The sequence below is a fragment of the Lactuca virosa genome, chromosome 7 (genome assembly GCF_052849685.1).
Source record: "Lactuca virosa cultivar CGN04683 chromosome 7, Lactuca_virosa_CGN04683_v6, whole genome shotgun sequence".
Lineage (NCBI taxonomy): Eukaryota > Viridiplantae > Streptophyta > Magnoliopsida > Asterales > Asteraceae > Lactuca > Lactuca virosa.
The window spans coordinates 210717263-210738329 of record NC_136432.1 but is presented as its reverse complement, the minus strand read 5'-3'; the positions used below and the strand labels follow the sequence as shown (position 1 = coordinate 210738329).

General features: G+C 38.5%; 1 protein-coding gene across 1 annotated transcript; it reads left to right on the top strand.

The window, feature by feature from the left end:
* The first annotated feature begins 2745 nt into the window (after positions 1 to 2745).
* On the top strand, positions 2746 to 3297 carry LOC145127510 (uncharacterized). Its single transcript, XM_079062696.1, has 2 exons — positions 2746 to 3007; positions 3074 to 3297. The coding sequence occupies exons 1-2, from the start codon at positions 2746 to 2748 to the stop codon at positions 3295 to 3297; spliced, it is 486 nt and encodes a 161-aa protein (XP_078918822.1).
* Positions 3298 to 21067: the final 17770 nt, after the last annotated feature.

Genomic DNA, 21067 nt, shown 5'->3' with positions numbered 1-21067 from the left:
TACCAACACCCAAACAGATAACATATACTAATAACAACATGTATTGGGTCCACAGCTAAAAGACTGGATTACCCCCTGAGCCCACAGTATGAGTCTGGCTTGCCTATCAAACCCACATCTCATATCTGGCTTACTCTCGAGCCCACAGCATAAGTCTGGCTTCCCCTTAGGCCCACAGCTTATGTTTGGCTTGCTCCCTCAGTCCTTGGACTGGAATACCAATGAGTAGCCCTCAGTACGAGTCTGGCTTACCACCTGGTTCTCATCTCGTATCTAGAATGCTAATGAGCCCTCAGTATGAGTCTGGCATGCCCTCCCTGGCCCTCAGCTCATATCTGGCATACTCCAGGGTTTGTTGGCTACAACACAAAGCAGTACAACCTCAAACCAATCCACACAATATGTCGACATATAACAGATAATATCATATAAAGATAAATAGACAGTATCACAGGTAGTCCTACATATCTACCAGACTAACATATCAACACTAGCATAACCAGACTAGCATGCATATCTATTTCATACTCGCCATATCAAAATATCAGGTTATCAAACCAAAGGGCCGGCCTTAGTGCCTTCAACCCGAAAGTACAGTGAGGAAAACTCACATCGAATGCAGAAGCTCCCCGAAAGAAAGTCCTTAGTTGCTGCCCTGCCGGCTTCCGAGATATCAAAACCAACAACACATCCAATTAGCAATTGGGTCCCATGCTATAATCCATAATCCATACTTGGGTTAAAATGACCATTTTACCCCGAACCCAACATGACCCAAAATTTAGGCTCAAAACCAAAAGATCCACGAATACCCACTAATGGCCCAATTTTCCGTACTGGGCCCAACCCCATATGGGTCTTATCCTAAGCGCATATTTTCCTTACAACCAAATCAGGTTATCACAAACGCCCCTAGGGACAAACTTAGTCAAAGACATTCGTCAAAAGTCAAAGTCAATGGTCCAACTTGACCCAACTCGCCGAGTTGTCCTTCAACTCGTCGAGTTCCTCTGACAACCACAAAGTCTGGAAGAAATCGATCCAACTCATCAAGTTGTCTAATCAACTCGCCGAGTTGACCCACACAAACTCAGAAACGGAGAAAAAACAAAACAACTCGTTGAGTTGACCATCCAACTCGTTAAGTTCACCCGAGACCAAACAGCTTAATCCATTGAGATTACATAATCAAAACTAACAGCTTCCTCACTCAGATCTTCACTGAAATAGCGTCTAGAAGGGTAAAGTTTCCAACTTTACCCATAGGAACCAACCAAGTTGCTCAACACCCAAATCCTAGGCTTAAAAGGTTAAGGGCTTAATCAATAATCACTTAACCACCAAGACAAAGCCCCAAAATACTAATATGGTCCTTAAAGGTTACATGGTCAGGTAAAGCTTCCAACTTTACACCCATGCATGGCTAGGAGGGGCTCAAAAGCTCATAAGAGACGAAAAGAAGAACTTAATAGATGCATGAAGCCCTTAAGACCATAAAGTTGGCGCCTTTATGCCAAAAGAACTCATGAAGATCATAGATCTGAAAGAGTAAGCACTTGGGACTTCTACTTCCCCAATAATCATCCATCCATGGCTAAGACATGCAATTTAACCAAATAAGAGATCTAAGTAAATATTAAGCAAGGTTAGAACTTTATATCGAAATGGAGCAGAGAATCAAGATCTATGAGCTCCTTCTTGAACCACCACCTTGTACCAAGCTTCCCCTCCTTGAATGAGCTTCAAACACACACCAAAACACACACAATGGACTCACAACACTCTTGGAGGCTCTAGGGTTTCGAGATTAGGGTTAGGGGCTATGGGGGATGGAAATGAGGCAAACACCTGAGACTTAAGGTGTTTAAATAGGGTACAAAATCCTGAAACTAGGGTTTCTCAAACAGCGTCCAACTCGTCGACTTCCCTTCACACTCAACGAGTTAGTCCTGAAAAACACGCACCCCAAATGCTTCCAACACGTCAATTTTATGTCATAAACTCAACGAGTTGGCCTAAAAAAAGAATTTATTTCCATAATTGGCCTTTTAGATTTCGGATGTTACACAACTCCTGTAAAGAAAAATGAGCCCCCCCTGTCAAGGCCTATCAACCACCTCTTCCATTCCTAAGGCTAGCAAAAGAAGATAAGCAATCAGAAGACTACAAGAAGTTCCTGGAGCATATTAAAGCCTTTCAAATCAATATTCCCTTTATAGAAGTGGTAGCTCAAATGCCAAAATATGCCAAGTTCATGAAGTATTTACTCACAAATAGAAAGAAGATGGAAGAGGTTGGAAATGAGGCCAACACCTAGGACTTAAGGTGTTTAAATAGGGTGCAAAATCCCGAAACTAGGGTTTCTCAAACAGCGTCCAACTCGTCAAGTTGCCTTCACCAACTCGACGAGTTGGTCCTTAAAAACACGCGCCCCAAAAGCTTCTAACACATCGAGTTTATGCCATAAACTCGAAGAGTTGGCCTTAAAAAAATATTTCCATAATTGGCCTTCTAGATTCCGGTTGTTACACAACTCCTGTAAAAAAAATGACCCCCGTGTCAAGGCCTATCAACCACCACTTCCATTCCCAAGCAGAGCAAAAGAAGATAAGCAATCAGAAGACTTCATGAAGTTCCTAGAGCATATTAAATCCTTTAAAATCAATATTTCCTTTATAGAAGTGGTAGCTCAAATGCAAAAAATTTGCCAAGTTCTTGAAGGATTTACTCACAAATACAAAGAAGATGGAGGAGGCATATAATGTCATTCTAAATGAAAATTTCTTAGCCGCCACGCTAAACAAGCTTCCAAAGAATATGGGTGATCCGGGGAGTTTGACACTTCCATGCCAATTCGGGAATTTAGCTACAAGTCACGCCCTTGCCAATTCGGGAGCTAGCATGAATCTTATGCCCTATTCCTTCTTCAAGAAATTGAATTTTCCGGAGCCAAGGCCAATTTTCATGGCTATTCACCTAGCTAACAAGACAATAACTTTTCCAAGAGGTATATGTGAGGATTTGTTAGTTAAAATTGACAAGTTTGTATTTCCCGTGTATTTTTTCGTTTTAGATATGGAAGAAGACAACCAAGTTCCAATCATTCTTAGAAGGCCTTTCCTAAGCACCGCACGAGACTTGGTAGATATTAGAGAGTCAAAGCTCTCTCTTCGTGTTGGAGAAGAAAACATAACCTTTGGAGTTAATAGGTCAATGAAACATTCAAAGATTAGTGACAACTCAGTTTTCTCGATGGACCTTGTGGATACATTGTTGGAGAAAGAATTGGAAAGATAGAAGAATAATGATTTGGAAGGATAAATGCCTTTGAAAGAAAGTGAGTTTGATGCTAAACATGATCTTGCAGAAATGGAGAGGCTTTTGGAAGAAAGTGAGTTTGAAGAAGTTAGAAAACATTCTGAAGACCCGCCACGACGTGGCCACTCAAATGGAAAATACCACGGCATGATGGTTAGATGCCTACGCCGTGGCAACTGAACAGAACCTGGAATTGGAATTGAAAGCCTTGCCCAAGCATTTGGAGTATGTATTTTTGGAAGAGAGTGAGCAGAAGCCTATTATAATTGAAGTTGATCTAGAGCTTAAAGGCAAAGAGAGCTTGGTCGAGGTTTTGAATAAAAGCAAAAACGCTATTGCTTGGAAGATCACCAACATCAAAGGCATTAGTCCCTCGTATTACTCACATAAAATCAATCTGGAAGAAGGGGCCAAACCTATATTGCAACCTCAGAGAAAATTGAATCCCAACATGCAAAAGGTAGTCAAAAAGCAGATAATAAAGTTGATGGACGCAGGAATCATATACTCCATTTCGGATAGTCCATGGGCGAGTCCAATTCACATGGTGCCAAAGAAAGGAGGAACGATGGTAGTGGTGAACGAGAAATACGAGCTCATCCCAACGCGGGCAGTAACCGGTTGGAGAGTGTGCATTGGTTATCGCAAGTTAAATGATGCCACTTGCAAAAGCACTTTCCTTTACCATTTAATGATCAAATGCTTGAGCGTTTATCTAGTCACCTCTATTACTGTTTTCTAGATAGATTTTCAAGATATTTCCAGATTCCAATAGATCCATGAGACCAAGAAGAGATGACATTCACATGTCCTAGCAGAACATTTTCTTATAGAAGAATGTCATTTGGATTGTGCAATGCACTAACCATGTTTCAGAGATGTATGACCGCCATTTTTCACGATATGGTGGAAATTTTCGTGGAAGTTTTCATGGATGATTTTTCAGTCTTTTTGGTTCTTATTTTGATGATTGTTTGGCTACCTAGATTTGATGCTTGCTAGGTATGAAAAGACCAATATGGTCTTGAACTGGGAGAAGTGCCACTTTTATGGTCAAAGAGGGAATTATGTTAGGTCACAAGGTTTCCAAGGCTGGGATTGAGGTAAATCGTGCAAAGATCGACACCATTGCCAAATAACCACCCCCAAAAAATGTCAAAGGGGTGTGAAGCTTTTTAGGTCACGCAGGATTTTACCGTCAATTCATTAAAGATTTCACAAAAATAACGAGACCTTTGACCCAATTGCTTTTAAAAGATGTGGACTTTAATTTTTCTAATGATTAATTAGAAGCTTTTGAAACTTTAAAAGAGAACTTGACAAACGCCCCCATCATGGTTTCCCCAAATAGAACCTCCCTTTTGAGCTCATGTGTGACGCAAGTGATTTTGCATTTTGAGCAGTTTTAGGTCAAAGGGTTGAAAAACATTTTCAACCAATTTCATAACAATGCACAATAGTAAAACAAGCAACAACATTCATTGTATTAATAATATAGTTAATACATGTGTGTTCATTGTATAGTTGTATGACACCAAAAATGTATAGCAAAAATAAAAGACGAGTCTTGAACATCCTCCATCTTCTCAAAAACTTGTGCTAATGTACCTGTCTACTGGTTCCCTGAGAATACAAGTTATTTTGAAAGAGAGTATCAACATTTAAGTTGGTGAGTTCATAAGTATTTAGTGTCTAATGTTTGTATTTGTCTCATGAAAATGTTAGTATACTTCCCAGAAAATCCTATATTTTCTGCTTAAAATGAATAGTAGTCTTTTACCCAAGACCCAACTGTTTTTATGTTTTGTCCTCTTGAAATAGTGTAAAAGGTATGTTTGTACTTGAAATAGTATGAATGTATGTTTGTACTCGACATAGTATAACTGTATGTTTCCATGTTTATAACTATCTTTACTAGAAAAATAGTATGCCTTGTTCATGTGTGAACATCATTGTATGCATGGAATGGAAGATAATATCTTTTAGTAGTTTTGTTTAAAATAAAACCACCGAACAAATGTTTGTCTTGTAAACCGAATTGTTTAGTTAATACTTAATGTGAATGAGGTTATAACCATACTAAATTGACTAGTATAAACACGACGTTCTTCAGGCGTTGAAAAAGGTATGACATTTGTCACCCGTAGACCTGCCGGTCCCAACTGTAGCTAACAGCCAAGGTGCGGGATTGTTAGTCCCGTATAGATCTATACACAAACTCACGCTCTCCCTCCAGGAGACTCTGGTTATAAAACATGACTTAGCAAGAATGTTTCTAAGTACCATGAAGTAGTATTTCACATTCTAGTTAACTTGTTTACGTATATTATGTATATGTTTCTTGTTCTTGTAAATGACTAATGTACTTTGGAATGAAAAGTAATAGTATGTATGCATTGATTCATGTATTGTTTCTGTGATCTAGACAATAGTAAGAATTGTCTCTCTAAACTATACATATTATAGTTTACTAGTATGTTTGTTTGAACTGTAAATGATTTGGAGAAAAGTCTCATTTGCCCAACATATGCAATTGAGTTAAGTATGTTCTTTGAAAATGAGATTTAATATTCATGTATATATTTAACATGTATAGTTATGATTTAGCCGATAGTCGGACTAATGATCCTATCCTAAGCCTACAACCAAACAAGGAGCAGGAGTTACGGTATTTAGCAATAGTCCTAATTCCGTTAAAGCATGATTATACATAAATATGCAAATAAATATGATTTTAATAATAAACAGAAATCTAAAGTAGTTTAAAATAGTTTGAAAATGATTTTTAACAATATTTATAAGCATAAGAAATCCTTTGTTTGTTTGTTTTCACAAGTAAGTGTTAACACAATTAAATTGTGTTTAGCTTGTATCCCCCCCCCCCCTAAAAACATTGAAAAAGGTAAATTGTAGGGGTATGAACTCACATTAAGTGAGTGATTCATTTGAAAGTTCGATATAGGATGTTTTTCCACAAGTTAGATCCCGAGATAAAAACGAGTCCTCAAAGCATTTCACGTAATATATATGTATACTATTAGTGAATATAATCGCAAGTGTGATAAGGAAATTGACTAATTTGTAAGTTTCACTTACAAATAAGAGTGTTTGAAGTGATTTTGGAAGGCTGCAATGAGTTTTCGGCCAGCCCTTGGGTTTTCGACCCAATAAAGATCTTGGTGTTCTTGGTGAAATTAAGGAGATTCAACGGTTTTCGGTCCAAAGATCACCAAAAAGGAAGGCGATTGCTTGAACAAATGAAGAACACATGGTGTTCTTATCAAGATCTGAAGGAGATTCAAAGGATTTTGGATGATACTTGACAGAGAAAAATGGGTTTTTGGTTGATGAACTTGAGAGAAAAACTAGTGTTTTCGGTTAGAAGTGTAGAAGTGAGGAAGTGATTTATGTCCCCCCATATGTATAGGGCCGAATCGATGATGGGACATGTTCGTTGGTTTGCGATCCGAAAGGATAAGACCGAAGTTTGCGGTCAGAAGTGAAGTTTGCGGTCAAAAGTGGGTTCTCGGCTGCGAACCGAGGGTTTGCGGTCCGAAGTGAGTTCTCGGCTGCGAACCGAGGGTTTGCGGTTCCTATGAGCCTTCTCGGATTTTGGGTACTTCACTTCTAATTTAAGCAATACTTATAATAAAAGGCTTTTAAACACATATAGGATATTAATCTAACCTTAATAAGTAAATCAAAATAATAAGTTTGACTTTAGTTGACCCATGTTTGACTTTGGTTGACTTTTACACTAATGAAAATAACGGGTTGTCACATCATCCCCCTGTTAAAGGGAATTTCTTCCCGAAATTAAATCTAACGTGATACACATGGACTAAGGGAAAAGATGCGGATACTTATGTTTCATTTGATCCTCACGCTCCCAAGTGAATTCAGGTCCCCGTTTTGCATTCCAGCGAACCTTCACTATCGGGATACGGCTCTGTTTGGTTTGCTTGACTTCTTTATCCATGATTTCTACTGGTTCTTCCACGAAGTTAAGGCTCTCTTTGATCTCAATTTCATCGAGTGGGATAACAAGAGTCTCATCAGATAGACACTTCTTTAGGTTGGATACGTGGAAAGTATGGTGTACGTTACTAACTTCTTGAGGTAGTCGGAGTTTGTAAGCTACCGGGCCGATTCTAGCGAGAATCTCGAAAGGCCCAATGTACCTTGGAGTTAGTTTGCTACTCTTTCTGAAGCGTATCATGCCCTTCCAGGGTGATACCTTTAATAGCACAACGTCACCAACCTGAAATTCCAAGGGTTTCCGTCTTTTGTCAGCGTAGCTTTTCTGTCGATCTCTAGAGGCTTTTAGTCGCTCACGGATTCGTACAATCTTTTTTGTCGTTTCCCGGATGATCTCCGGACCAGTGAGAGTGTTTTTAGGAACTTGTCCTTTAGCTAGTTGCGTGTCACCCACTTCAACCCAGTACAGAGGGGATCTGCACTTCCGGCCATAGAGGGATTCAAATGGAGCAACTTTGATACTGGTATGGTAGCTGTTGTTGTATGAAAACTCGACCAATGGTAAATGAATATCACACACTTTACCAAAGTTGATCACACAAGCTCTCAGCATGTCTTCCAGCGTTTGTATATTTCTCTCACTCTGTCCATCAGTTTGTGGGTGGTAGGCTGTACTCATGTCCAGCCTAGTTCCTAGATATTTTTGTAGTTACTGCCAGAACCTTGAGGTGAATCAACTATCTCTATCAGATATAATAGATATGGGCACACCATTCAGTCGTACAATCTCTCTACTGTAAGTTCTGGTCAGTTTCTCCATCTTGTTAGTTTCTTTAATTGGTAGGAAGTGTGAGGACTTGGTTAATCTGTCGACGTTGTCTTGGGAAACTTGGTTATGAAATGCATTGTAATCTGCTCCCACCTCCACTCAGGTATCTCTAGTTATTGTAGTAAACCTGAGGGCTTTTGGTATTCTACCTTAACCTTGGCACAAGTAAGACACTTGCCCACAAAGGTAGCAATCTCTGCTTTCATGTTAGGCCACCAATATAACTTTTTGAGGTCCAGATACATCTTGTCTGAACCTGGATGAACAGAGTATCGAGTATTGTGTGCTTCGTTCATGACAACATCTCTGAAACCACCGAGCTTCGGTGTCCAGATCTGATCCATGAGGTAAAAGGCTCCGTCACCCTTGACTTCTAAATTCTTATCCATTCCTCTTAGGGTTTCACCTGCCACATTTTCAGGTTTCAAGGCTTCCTGTTGAGCCTCCTTAATTTGTGTGGACAAATGTGAAAGGATTGTCATAGTCAATCCTTTGACTCTTCGACCTGAGTACTCCTTCCAACTTAGAGCGTCACCTACTACATTGGCTTTACCGGGATGATAATGAATTTCGCATTCGTAGTCATTTAGTAGCTCGACCCACCGTCGTTGCCTCATGTTGAGCTCCTTCTGATCGAATATATGTTGAAGGCTTTTGTGATCTATAAAGATAGTGCTTTTCGTACCATATAGGTAGTGTCTCCAGATCTTCAGAGCAAATACTACTGCTCCTAACTGAAGATGAGTAGTGTAGTTGACTTCGTGTGTCTTAAGCTGTCTTGAGGCATAGGCGATAACCTTTCCTCGTTGCATAAGAACACAGCCAAGCCCTTGGTTGGATGCATCGCAGTATACCACGAAATCTTCTATCCCTTCTGGGAGGGATAATATCGGTGCGTTGCATAAGGCTTGCTTCAGCGTTTGGAACGCCTTTTCTTGTTTCTCTTCCCAGTTAAAGGTCACACCCTTCTGGGTCAAGGTTGTAAGTGGTTTCGCAATCTTTGAAAAGTTCTGAATGAACCTGCGATAGTAGCCAGCGAGGCCTAGTAATTGATGAATTTCTGTAGGCGTCCTTGGTGCTGACCAGTTCTCGATGGCTTTGATTTTGGAAGGGTCCACGTGAATTCCCTCTTCGCTTACCATGTGACCCAGGGATTCGACTCTCCGAATCCAAAATTCACACTTTGAGAACTTCGCATAAAGCTTCTCCGCTCATAGTGTTTCCAAGATCTGTCGTAAGTGCTGACTATGTTCCTCCTTACTTCGTGAGTAGATAAGTATGTCATCAATGAATACTATCATGAACTTATCTAAGTAAGGACGGAACACCCGGTTCATTAAGTCCAAGAACACTGCGGGCGTATTGGTTAATCCGAAAGGCATCACTACAAACTCGTAGTGACCATAACGAGTTCGAAAGGCTGTTTTGGGAACATCTTCCTCTAAAACTCGTAACTGGTGATACCTGGATCTTAAGTCAATATTTGAAAAGTAGTTTGCTACTTGGAGTTGGTCGAACAAGTCGTCGATACGCGGTAGAGGATATCGGTTCTTAATGGTCAGTTTGTTTAGCTCGCGATAGTCGATGCACATATGGAACGATCCATCCTTCTTCTTCACGAACAAGACCGGTGCTCCCCAGGGTGAGAAGCTTGGTCTGATAAATCCTTTGTTGAGTAGTTCGTTCAGTTCACTGGATAGTTCCTGCATCTCAGCTGGTGCTAGTCGATAGGGCGATTTGGCTACAGGGGTAGCTCCCGGAATTAAGTCGATTCTGAACTCGACTTGGCGTTCTGGTGGCACTCCTGGAAGATCTTCGGGAAAGAGGTCAGGAAAGTTGCGGACTTCTGGGATGTTCTTTATGTCTTTCACCTTTTGTTTCACATCAACTACGTGAGCAAGGAACGCATGATATTCCTTTCGTAAGTACTTCCGGGCTTGAATACTCAAGATGATTCGAAGGTTCGTGCCTGGTTTGTCGCCATAGATAACTAGGGTTTCGCTATTCGGTAGATTAAGACGAACGGCTTTTTCAAAACACAGGATATCAGCACGATGGAGACTCAACCAATAAATGCTGACGATGATGTCGAAACTTTTAATTGAGACAGGCATGAGGTCGATTTGAAATGAATAACTATCTAAAGTGAGGGTGCATCCTATTTATATATCGTTAGTGCTCTCAGTCTTCCCGTTAGCCATTTCTACGATGAACGTTTCTTTAGTGCTTGTGGGGTTGTTTAAGTATGTGTTTAAATTTTTGATTCACGAAACTCCTCTCCGCTCCACTATCAAATAGTATGCATGCATAAGAGTTATTGAGCAGAAACGTACCCGTGACCACCGTAGGGTCTGCCACGGCTTCTTCATTTCCTATCGCCAAAATTCTCCCTACTCCGCCAGTATTCCCTGCTTTTGGATAGTTCCCTTTGTAGTGTCCAACTTCACCACACCTGTAGCAGGCCTGGCCTACTCCAATACCAAGGACCTGGGTGATTGGTCTTGCCAGTGCCTTACACAAATAGGTCGTGTGCCCTTTCCTATTGCAGTTAGCACACTGCATCTCCCGGCAAGGTCCGTTGTGATGGAAGTTGCACTTGCTAGATTTCGGAAGACTTCCAGCATACTGCTTTGCTGGTGTAGGGACAACAGGGGTCGTTGCGGCATGAACAGCCACAATCTTTTGTTTCTTGGCGGGGTCATGTGTTGATTTGTTCTTCTTTCTGTCCCAAAACTTTCTCTTGTTGTCGGTCATTTTGTCTGGTTCTGGGACAGGGGTTGTTTCTTGCGGACGGACTCCATGGTCAATGTGTCTCTGTGCCAAGCGTTTGGCACTATCAAATGTAAAGGGGTTCGAAGACAATACGTTCCCCTGAAATGGAGGTACCAGTCCCCAGATTTACCTCTCAATCTTCTTGCTCTCTGTAGGGACTATCCCCGGACATAGAGCCACTAGATCACTAAACCTAGTTGTATAAGCTACTATGTCATAGCCTTTCATAGTAAGGCTCCAAAGTTCTTGTTCTAGTTTCTGAATGTCGCCCTCGGGCAGTATTCCTCAATCATCAGATCCTTCAGTGTATCCCATCCCATTGAGTTAGCCACTATGAGAGTAAGTGACTTGACATGGATATTCCACCATGTGAGGGCCCTGTCGGAGAAGGTGCATGCAACAAATTTCACTTTGCTTCCTTCTAGGCAGGAGCAGATCTTGAAGATAGACTCCGTTTTCTCAAACCATTGTGATAGAGCAATGATTCCACCGGTACCGTTAAAGGTTTTGGGTTTGCAGTTAGTGAAGTCTTTGTATGAACACTCCCTAGGGTGCCCATGACTATCACGTTGGGTAGAGTTAATACCCCCTCCACCCCCACTAGTACTGCTAGTGTTGATCTAAGTTAAGGCTACCGTCACAGCCGCGGTCACTACAGCTTGAAAAACTACAGGGTCGAATTGTGGAGGAGGTGGTGGTGGTGGTTGAGTTGGAATTATTGGTGGATAGTGTCTGTTTGATTTATGAGGAGGCATCTTTTAACTATAAGTTTATAAAAATAAAGATAATGGTAAGATGCCAATAGTGATTATAATGTGAGTGGTCCTTGAACTACTTTACCCTAGTTCAACATGTAATAGTTTTTAAGTGTTTGCAATAGAAGTCTATCATTAGAAAGTGAATGAATTTGGATATAAACCTTTCAGTAGAATTTAATGCCTATCAATTCCATTGGTATTAGAGATGAATAGAGTTCGGGAAAATTAGACCTTGCAATAGATCTACAACATACCAACTTAGAGAAAACTTTGACAGCATAAAGACCTATTGAAACCGAAATTTCGAGGTCGGATCCTAAACATGAAATAGTAATACTAGTGTATACACATAGATTTAAGTTATATCCAAAAGAGTGAGTAGAGTATTCTCTACTCGCGAGGAGTGTTGTTCTGATTACTACTAGATTTTGCCCTGGATTCAGCCAACTGGTGTTCCGTTTCCCACACACGCCTTTCCAATGCCACTTGGCTCTGACGAAGTTCTCTAACTTCGGATCGGCTGGCAGTTAGCTCCCTCTGTAGTGCATCAGTGTGAGTCCTTGTTAACTCCAGGTCTTGGCCCAGGTGGCGAAGGCGAACTTTGTTGACTCCTGAGTTAGCTCTAATCTCCATGACTTGGTCGATGGCCGCTCTTCCTTGTTCAACATTTCAAGCAACAGGCCGAACCAAGATAGGGAGGACTCTGTCAGCTGAACCTCCCTCGTTCAGGTTGTAGAAGCTTCGGTCCCCATTATAAGGAGGTGGTTGTCCCTGTTCGTGACTCCACCTTCCCAAGTTTACTGCCCACTCGGGCCTTGAAAATCCTATCGAGGGTTAGGATTTTGGGCAACTTGGGGTGGGTTATAGACCTCGGGTTCTGAGTCGGAGTCTTCTTGAACTTCCACTTCGTTCTCTTCCTCAGAACTCTCCTCGGGGTCTTCTTCTATTGAGACCATAGGGTCATCTCCTTCTGGTTCAGCTTCGAGCCATCCACCGTTCCCTTGATTTGGAAAGTACGGGTCTCCCGACAGATGAAATCCAGCCATGTTATCTAAGCGAGAATATGGGTGTAAGAAGCATATAATAAATGTATTACTAAAGAGATTTATAAGATGATCCTTACCAGTTACTTCTATACTTACGTAGTGCATACCAGTTATATATAATTAAGATAGAATAGACCTTCGAATAAGTGAGCCAACTCTAAGACCACAACCAAAAAAGGAATAGGAAGTAAAGCGAAGATCACAGATTCTCATTCCATAGCATCTCAGTCATATATAACCTTAGCGTATCCACTCAGCAACTATAGACCTACTAGTAAAGATCCTTTTAGTTTCACATAAGTTAATTATAGTACCACAAAATACTCCTATAGTATTTTTTTAGTTTATGTTATGTTCTAGTGTTTCATTGTAGTAAGAGTTGGTAAGTTTTTAGACTTTTTGCAACACCACGACCATTCCTAGGAATATGCTAATCACTTCTCGGATAGATATAGTTGATCAGGCTATATAAATCCCAAACCTGATTATATATCCCCAAGCCTACTTGTGTTGTTCAACAATCACAATACTTTTGTTATGTTCTAGTATAACACTGATATGGTATGTATGCATGTATGTATACTTTAGTAAAATATTTGTTATATTTAAAAAGTATAACTCTTAGTCAGAGTGTTTTAATCCCATTGTATTTATAGTTGTATATCTTTTATGGGTTGATATACTTAGTTCAATATAAACAATGCTCTGATACCAATCTGTCACACCCCCAAACCGAGATGGCGGAAACTTTCGGGGGTGGAGGACGTCATGTACAGTATCATAACAATGCACAATAGTAAAACAAGAAACAACATCCATTGCATTAATAATATAGTTAATACATGTGTGTTCATTGTATAGTTGTATGACACCAAAAATGTATAGCAAAAATAAAACACGAGTCTTGAACATGCTCCGTCTTCTCAAAAACATGTGCTAGTGTACCTGTCTACTAGTTCCCTGAGAATACAAGTTATTTTGAAAGAGAGTATCAATATTTAATTTGGTGAGTTCATAAGTATTTAGTGTCTAATGTTTGTATTTGTTTCATGAAAATGTTAGTATACTTCCCAGAAAATCCTATATTTTCTGCTTAAAATGAATAGTAGTCTTTTACCCAAGACCCAACTGTTTGTATATTTTGTCCTCTAGAAATAGTGTAAAATGTATGTTTGTACTTGAAATAGTATCAATGTATGTTTGTACTCGATATAGTATAACTGTATGTTTTCCATGTTTGTAACTATCTTTACTAGAAAAACAGTATGCCTTGTTCATGTGTGAACATCATTGTATGCATGGAATGGAAGATAATATCTTTTAGTAGTTTTGTTTAAAATAAAACCACCGAACAAATGTTTGTCTTGTAAACCGAATTGTTTAGTTAATACTTAATGTGAATGAGGTTATAACCATACTAAATTGACTAGTATAAACACGACGTTCTTCAGGCGTTGAAAAAGGTATGACATTTGTCACCCGTAGACCTGCCGGTCCCAACTGTAGCTAACAGCCAAGGTGCGGGATTGTTAGTCCCGTATAGATCTATACACAAACTCACGCTCTCCCTCCAGGAGACTCTGGTTATAAAACATGACTTAGCAAGAATGTTTCTAAGTACCATGAAGTAGTATTTCACATTCTAGTTAACTTGTTTACGTATATTATGTATATGTTTCTTGTTCCTGTAAGTGAATAATGTACTTTGCAATGAAAAGTAATAGTATGTATGCATTGATTCATGTACTGTTTCTCTGATCTAGACAATAGTAAGAATTGTTTCTCTAAACTATACCTATTATAGTTTACTAGTATGTTTGTTTGAACTGTAACATATATTTAAAATGTATAGTTATGATTTAGCCGACAGTCGGACTAGTGATCCTACCCTAAGCCCACAACAAAAACAAGGAACATGAGTTACGGTATTTAGCAATAGTCCTAAGTTCGTTAAAGCATGATTATACATAAATATGCAAATGAATATGATTTTGATAATAAACAGAAATCTAAAATAGTTTAAAAGAGTTTGAAAATGATTTTAAATAATATTTATAAGCATAAGAAATCCTTTGTTTGTTTGTTTTCACAAGTAAGTGTTAACACAATTAAATTGTGTTTAGCTTGTATCCCCCCTAAAAACATTGAAAAGGGTAAATTGTAGGGGTATGAACTCACTTTACATGAGTGATTCGTCTGAAAGTTCGATATAGGATGTTTTTCCACAAGTTAGATCTCGAGATAAAAACGAGTCCTAAAAGCATTTCACGTAATATATGTATACTATTAGTGAATATAATCGCAAGTGTGATAAGGAAATGGATTAATTTGTAAGTTTCACTTACAAATAAGAGTGTTTGAAGTGATTTTGGAAGGCTGCAATGAGTTTTCGGCCAGCCCTTGGATTTTCGGCCAAATGAAGATCTTGGTGTTCTTGGTGAAATTAAGGAGATTCAAGGGTTTTCGGCCCAAAGATCACCAAAAAGGAAGGCGATTGCTTGAAGAAATGAAGAAAACTTAGTATTCTTATCAAGATCTGAAGGAGATTCGAAGGATTTTGGATGATACTTGAGAGAGAAACATGGGTTTTCGGTTGACGAACTTGAGAGAAAAACTAGTGTTTTCGGTTAGAAGTGTAGAAGTGAGGAAGTGATTTCGGTCCCCCCATATGTATAGGGCCGAATCGATGATAGTACATGTTCGTTGGTTTGCGATCCGAAAGGATAAGACCGAAGTTTGCGGTCAGAATTGAAGTTTGCGGTCAGAAGTGGGTTCTCGGCTGCAAACCGAGGGTTTGCGGTCCGAAGTGAGTTCTCGGCTGCGAACCGAGGGTTTACGGTTCCTGCGAGCCTTCTCAGATTTTGGGTACTTCACTTCTAATTTAAGAAATACTTCTAATAAAAGGCTTTTAAACACATATAGGTTATTAATCTAACCTTAATAAGTAAATCAAAACAATAAGGTTGACTTTAGTTGACACATGTTTGACTTTGGTTGACTTTTACACTAATGAAAATAAAGGGTTGTCATAGTTTTGCTACAAAAAGAAATGCAAGATGGTGATTATTACAAATTTAACAAAAGGAACAAAGTGGAATCGGTAATTATTAGTCCATTCAAATTTTCATAAAATGAATGAACGATATGACCTCATGAAGTGATAATTGGTTGACAATAAGCTCTAATATGTAATTTATATAGTTAATTAATAACTTTATTATTCTTGTGGACACTGATCTAACAAACACAACTGTAAGTTTAGATACTTTGAATTATACACTTCTGCCCATTTTCTTGATAACTTACTTCTTTCTTAATGTTGTCATAGATTTATATTGGCAATCTTGACCCTGGTGCTGCAGGGGAGGATGCAGCTTTCTTCAGTTTGTCAATAGATAAGTGTTATTTTTGTCAAAATACAAACTTGATACATGAAAAAACTGTTAAGGGTAGATTGTTTGTAGGACATTTGTTAAAGAAGCATTTCAAAGAATGCATGGAAGTCAAATTGGTCAACCAGTACTCCACCTTTCTTGGAGAAAAACAACCAAACATGTATTGTGTTTTGGAAAAACTGTCTCATGTGGTCTGGTGAGCCAAAAGAAAACTAAGGATGCTTCCGTTCAAGGGTAATTAGCTATCTAAGGTGCTTTTTTTACACAATTTTTTAGTTAGTTTTCCTACAAATCTTTTTAACATAAAACTTATGTTATTTCACTATAGGAAGAATTGGAAAGGATAACTCAAAAGGTTCCTTGAAGTCACTACAAACAACCTCAGATTAAACATGGAAGGTACATCAAATTTGCTACATCTCTTCAATGTAAAATTACTTAATTACCCTTCATTACAGCCAAGGATTAACAGTTCCGTTGTGTTAGAGCTATCTTTTACCATAATGGCCAAATATACTGTATATTTTAGATTAGGTTAACAAGAGTACATAAATATTGTCATCAAGTGTTGGCCTAAATTAAACTTGGATGGACCTTGCTTCTTTATAACGACATTCCAAATATTTGGATCAGAAGCAACACAATGTTTTATTAGATTTTGTGCATCAGAGTCTCCCTTTATTGTTTCTTCTGCCTCAATTTCAGGTACAGCTTCATCTATTTCTTACCTTTTATTTCGGTTGGGCTTCCACTATAGCATCTTAATTTCATTTATGTTCGTAACTTTTTTTTAATTGTATGTTTTTTATTTAACTCTCATACTTCAAAAGTTTAATGCTGTAGGTATGTGTATGTATATGTGGAAACAGTTATAGCATTGTTCTTTTGAATTACAATGGTTTAATAAGTAAACAAATTAAATTTAAATTTTAAAAAAGAAATAGAAATAGAAGTTAGATGCTATATTAGAAAAAAAGAAATTACATCACTTATTCATTTATTTAGCTCCTGATTGATTAAAATAAAAAAATAACAATTCACTTTGATTTGTTTGTCCAATATAACATCATACTTTTCCCACATGTAGTGCATGTCTTTTTTTTATTAATTACTACCACATTGCTTCTGCCAACTTCTTATTTATAATTCTTCTATGTAGAAGAACTTGAAATTAAGAATAGAAGGTGAAGGCAATGCAAAAAGTTATTTGGTTTCAATCAATTTCAAATGATCAACCAAATTTTCATTACTCTACCTGATCACCATCACATACATCAAAATTTCATTGCTATAATCAACTACAATTTTACAAGTACAATGTAACACCCAAAAAAACATGCCGAATTTAAACTTTTTCAAAACACTTAAAACCACTTAACATTACATAGTTTGTTTTCAAAATAATAGTTATCAGAGTATCCCAGTATCAAATCATCAAATCATAACAGCAGGAGGAGCGGTACGATCATGCCTTCTCTTTCCCGCGATCACCAGAAGTACCTGAAACAACACACTGAAACTGTAAGCCCGAAAGCTTAGTGAGCTACCCCCAAAATACCAACCTCATATAACCATAATCATATCATATCAACAAATACAGATCAGCATGCATAATGAGCCTTCAGCCTGACTGGACCGCCTTGCAGGCCTTCAGTCTATCTGGACCGCTCTTCGAGCCTTTGGCACGTCTAGACCACCTCGCAAGGCCTTCAGCCTATCCGGACCGCTCGCCAAGCCTTCGGTCTGACTACCATACCCTTTCGGGTTTGTACTCTATCCGGTCTGCCCTCGGTATGTTGGTCTTCAGCACAAAGCAAGACCGCCTCAACCCATCCCAAAACAAAACAAACATGTGCACATAACTACCATACACTAGCATACATATATAACAATCAAACTGATCTAACAGATCATATAGCATAGCATCATCCTATAACCAGGACACCAACCCTACCAGGTCACTAGGCATAAACATAACCTCATCCTAACTACAAGGATGCAAACCCATCAACATATCATACCATAACCGAATAAAATCCATAAAGGGACGGCCTTGGTGCCTTAGACCCTGTTGATATAGTGAGGACAACTCACCTCGCAAGTAGTGCTGAAATACTGTAAATCTCTGACTGCTGACTCGTCGGGAATCCCAAACTATTATACAATAAACACCAAGTTAATACCCGAAATAGCCTTCTTGACTAAATGTCCACACCATTCATTAAGTCCATTTCTTTGTTAGGCCAAGGCCCAAATACCCAGTCCTTGACTTGAAAGTCCACATATAAAGCCTATTATCGGCCAAATTTACTAAATTGGGCCCAACCTCCTAATTGGGCCTCACCCTATGATCCACTATCACTACCAGGCCCAAAATATCTTATTTACAATGTCCAGCAAAGGCCCAATTCCATTTAGTCCATAAACAGCCCAAAATCTGAAGCCCATTAATAAAGGCCCAACAGAGGACATACGCGGGGCGTACTCCTCTGGTACGCGGGGCCTACTCGTCCAGATGTTGACCACCATCGGGTTGGTTAACCTAGTACGCTGGGCATACTGGATTTACGGTGGGTGTACTCAACAGTTTTCCAAAACCTTATTAAGTGCTTAATGGCTTAAGCACTTAAGCCCAAACTTTAGATCCAGAGACCTAACATGCCTAGGTGTGACAACCCGAAATTTCTATCTTGTAAAACCATTCAATTCAATCAAAGTCAGACTCGTTTCTGCTATCTTTTAGCATTGTTTAGGGTCTGTTTGAGTGTTCTATGCCTAGTACATTCAAGGTTTGGGTTTAGGCATGAGTCAACATAAGTTCATCGTGTTGTTTTCGAGCCAAGAACTCCATCAAGAGGAGTTTACGGCCGTAAACATGAGTGTACGGCCGTAAACTCAAGTTGGCCGTGAACTCATGCCCACATATATGATATTCATTCATTTTCCTTCATTTCTAACCCATCCAAGTCAAGAAAGTCAACTCTCTCTCAAGTATCATCAAGGTTTTTCATCCTAATCTTCCAAAGTGTAAGTGATTCTTCCATTTGTTACTTGATAACCTTCTTAATCTAGTGAAACCCTATGATTTCATCCATGAAATCATCTCTTTTGATTAGATCTTCAAGAACACCAAGAACACCCACTAGTTCTTGGGCCGTGAACTCCATAGGAACCCTCAAAAGTGTGAGTATCTCTTCTATCTTCTAGTTAAGCTTGAGAAACACTTGATTCATAGCCTTGAATCATCATCTAATGCAAGAACTCCAAGATTTTATGGCCATGAGCATCTCGCTTGGCCGTAAACCCTTGTTTGGTGCATGTCTTGGCCTCAAACTCATCTTATGACCCAACATAGGATCATGAACACTTAATGGATGCTAGATAGGGTCGTAAAACACCTCTTTTTCATGTTTCTTCCAGGAGTGTACGGCTGCATACTCCTTGGCCGTATACTCCATGGCCGTAAACATCATGGCCGTTAACACCCTAAGTCGTAAACACACCCTTGTGTGTGGCCGTTAACCCCTTTACAACAATCACATGTGATTGTAACACTTCATTCCAAGTGTTTCCTAGTCCCTATGGTGGTTCCAATTCATGATTAGTTGTTTTATACACTAATTATATCCATATATGTGTCTTTATATGCTTAATAGGATCCGTTTGTGCTCGAGACTTCGCTTGACACTTAGCATCCTATATCAATCTTTCACTCGAATCACTCACTACAGGTGAGTTCATAACCCCGTATTTTCATAGTTTTTACTGTTTTAAGGGGGGATTACAAGTCTAACACAAAGAAATTGTGTTATAAACAAATCGTTTCAAATATCTTATCAAAATGAATTTCAATTATCATCAAACCAAATGGTTTTTCAGAGATTGTGATAAAATGACTTCAAGTCACCAAAAGTATTTCAAAATATTAAATTTCTTTTAAATGTTTTATAAACTTATACTTTCCTCCAGAAATCACATATATATATATATATATATATATATATATATATATATATATATATATATATTATTTAAAAGGTTTAGGACTGATAATCCACTTTGGTTCCTTTTCCTTGTTTGGATGTGGGATTATAAGTATCGGTTATTTGTCCAAATGTCATTTAAATTTCACTTATATATAATTGTATATGTATATAAGTATAAAAGTTATTTCATTCAGTTCAAATACCCTTTGTAACATGTTGAGCAAGGGGTTGCATTCATGAATACTCAGCATCAATTCAGAAAGTACATATAAATTATAATAGGTATAATTTACGATTCACAGAACATGAATTCACGATTCAAGTATACTAAAGTACATTGTGTTTACAAGAACAAAGGTTTGATTCAAAACTAATCAAGAGTATACATCTTTCATATACATGTTAAGAATACTAATTCAAGAACATACTGTCAATCATTTATTTCAGAATGATTGGGTTTTCGTAACTATTATACATGTAACGTTTATATGCTTTTTATGAGTCATTTGATACAGGTTGTTTAATTCATTTAAACAACATAGTTAAAGTCCTGACATTATAACCAGAATCTCCAGCCGGGGATCGAAACAATGTGTGTATAGATCTATATTGGGATTGACAACCCCGCACTCAGACTGCTAGCTACAGTCAGGCATACATGCCTATGAGTGACAGTTGTTATCAACAGCTTTCAACGCCTTCAATGCGTTGGGTCAGGCCATCTAGTCTCAGTATGGTTATAATAACTCATTAAAAAGATATTAACAATACGTTAGTGTATAATTAACTAAACTTAAGTACATATCCAAAGTACTAGTTTTACAAGATACAATTTACAGTATTACATTACAGTATACAATAACAGTTGGTGGAACCAGGCACACACATAGATACAAGTTTTACATAAAGGAATACAAATACAGAACATTGGTATATAAACAGAACGGTTTTATGAGATTAAAACTACTTTCATATATATAGCAGA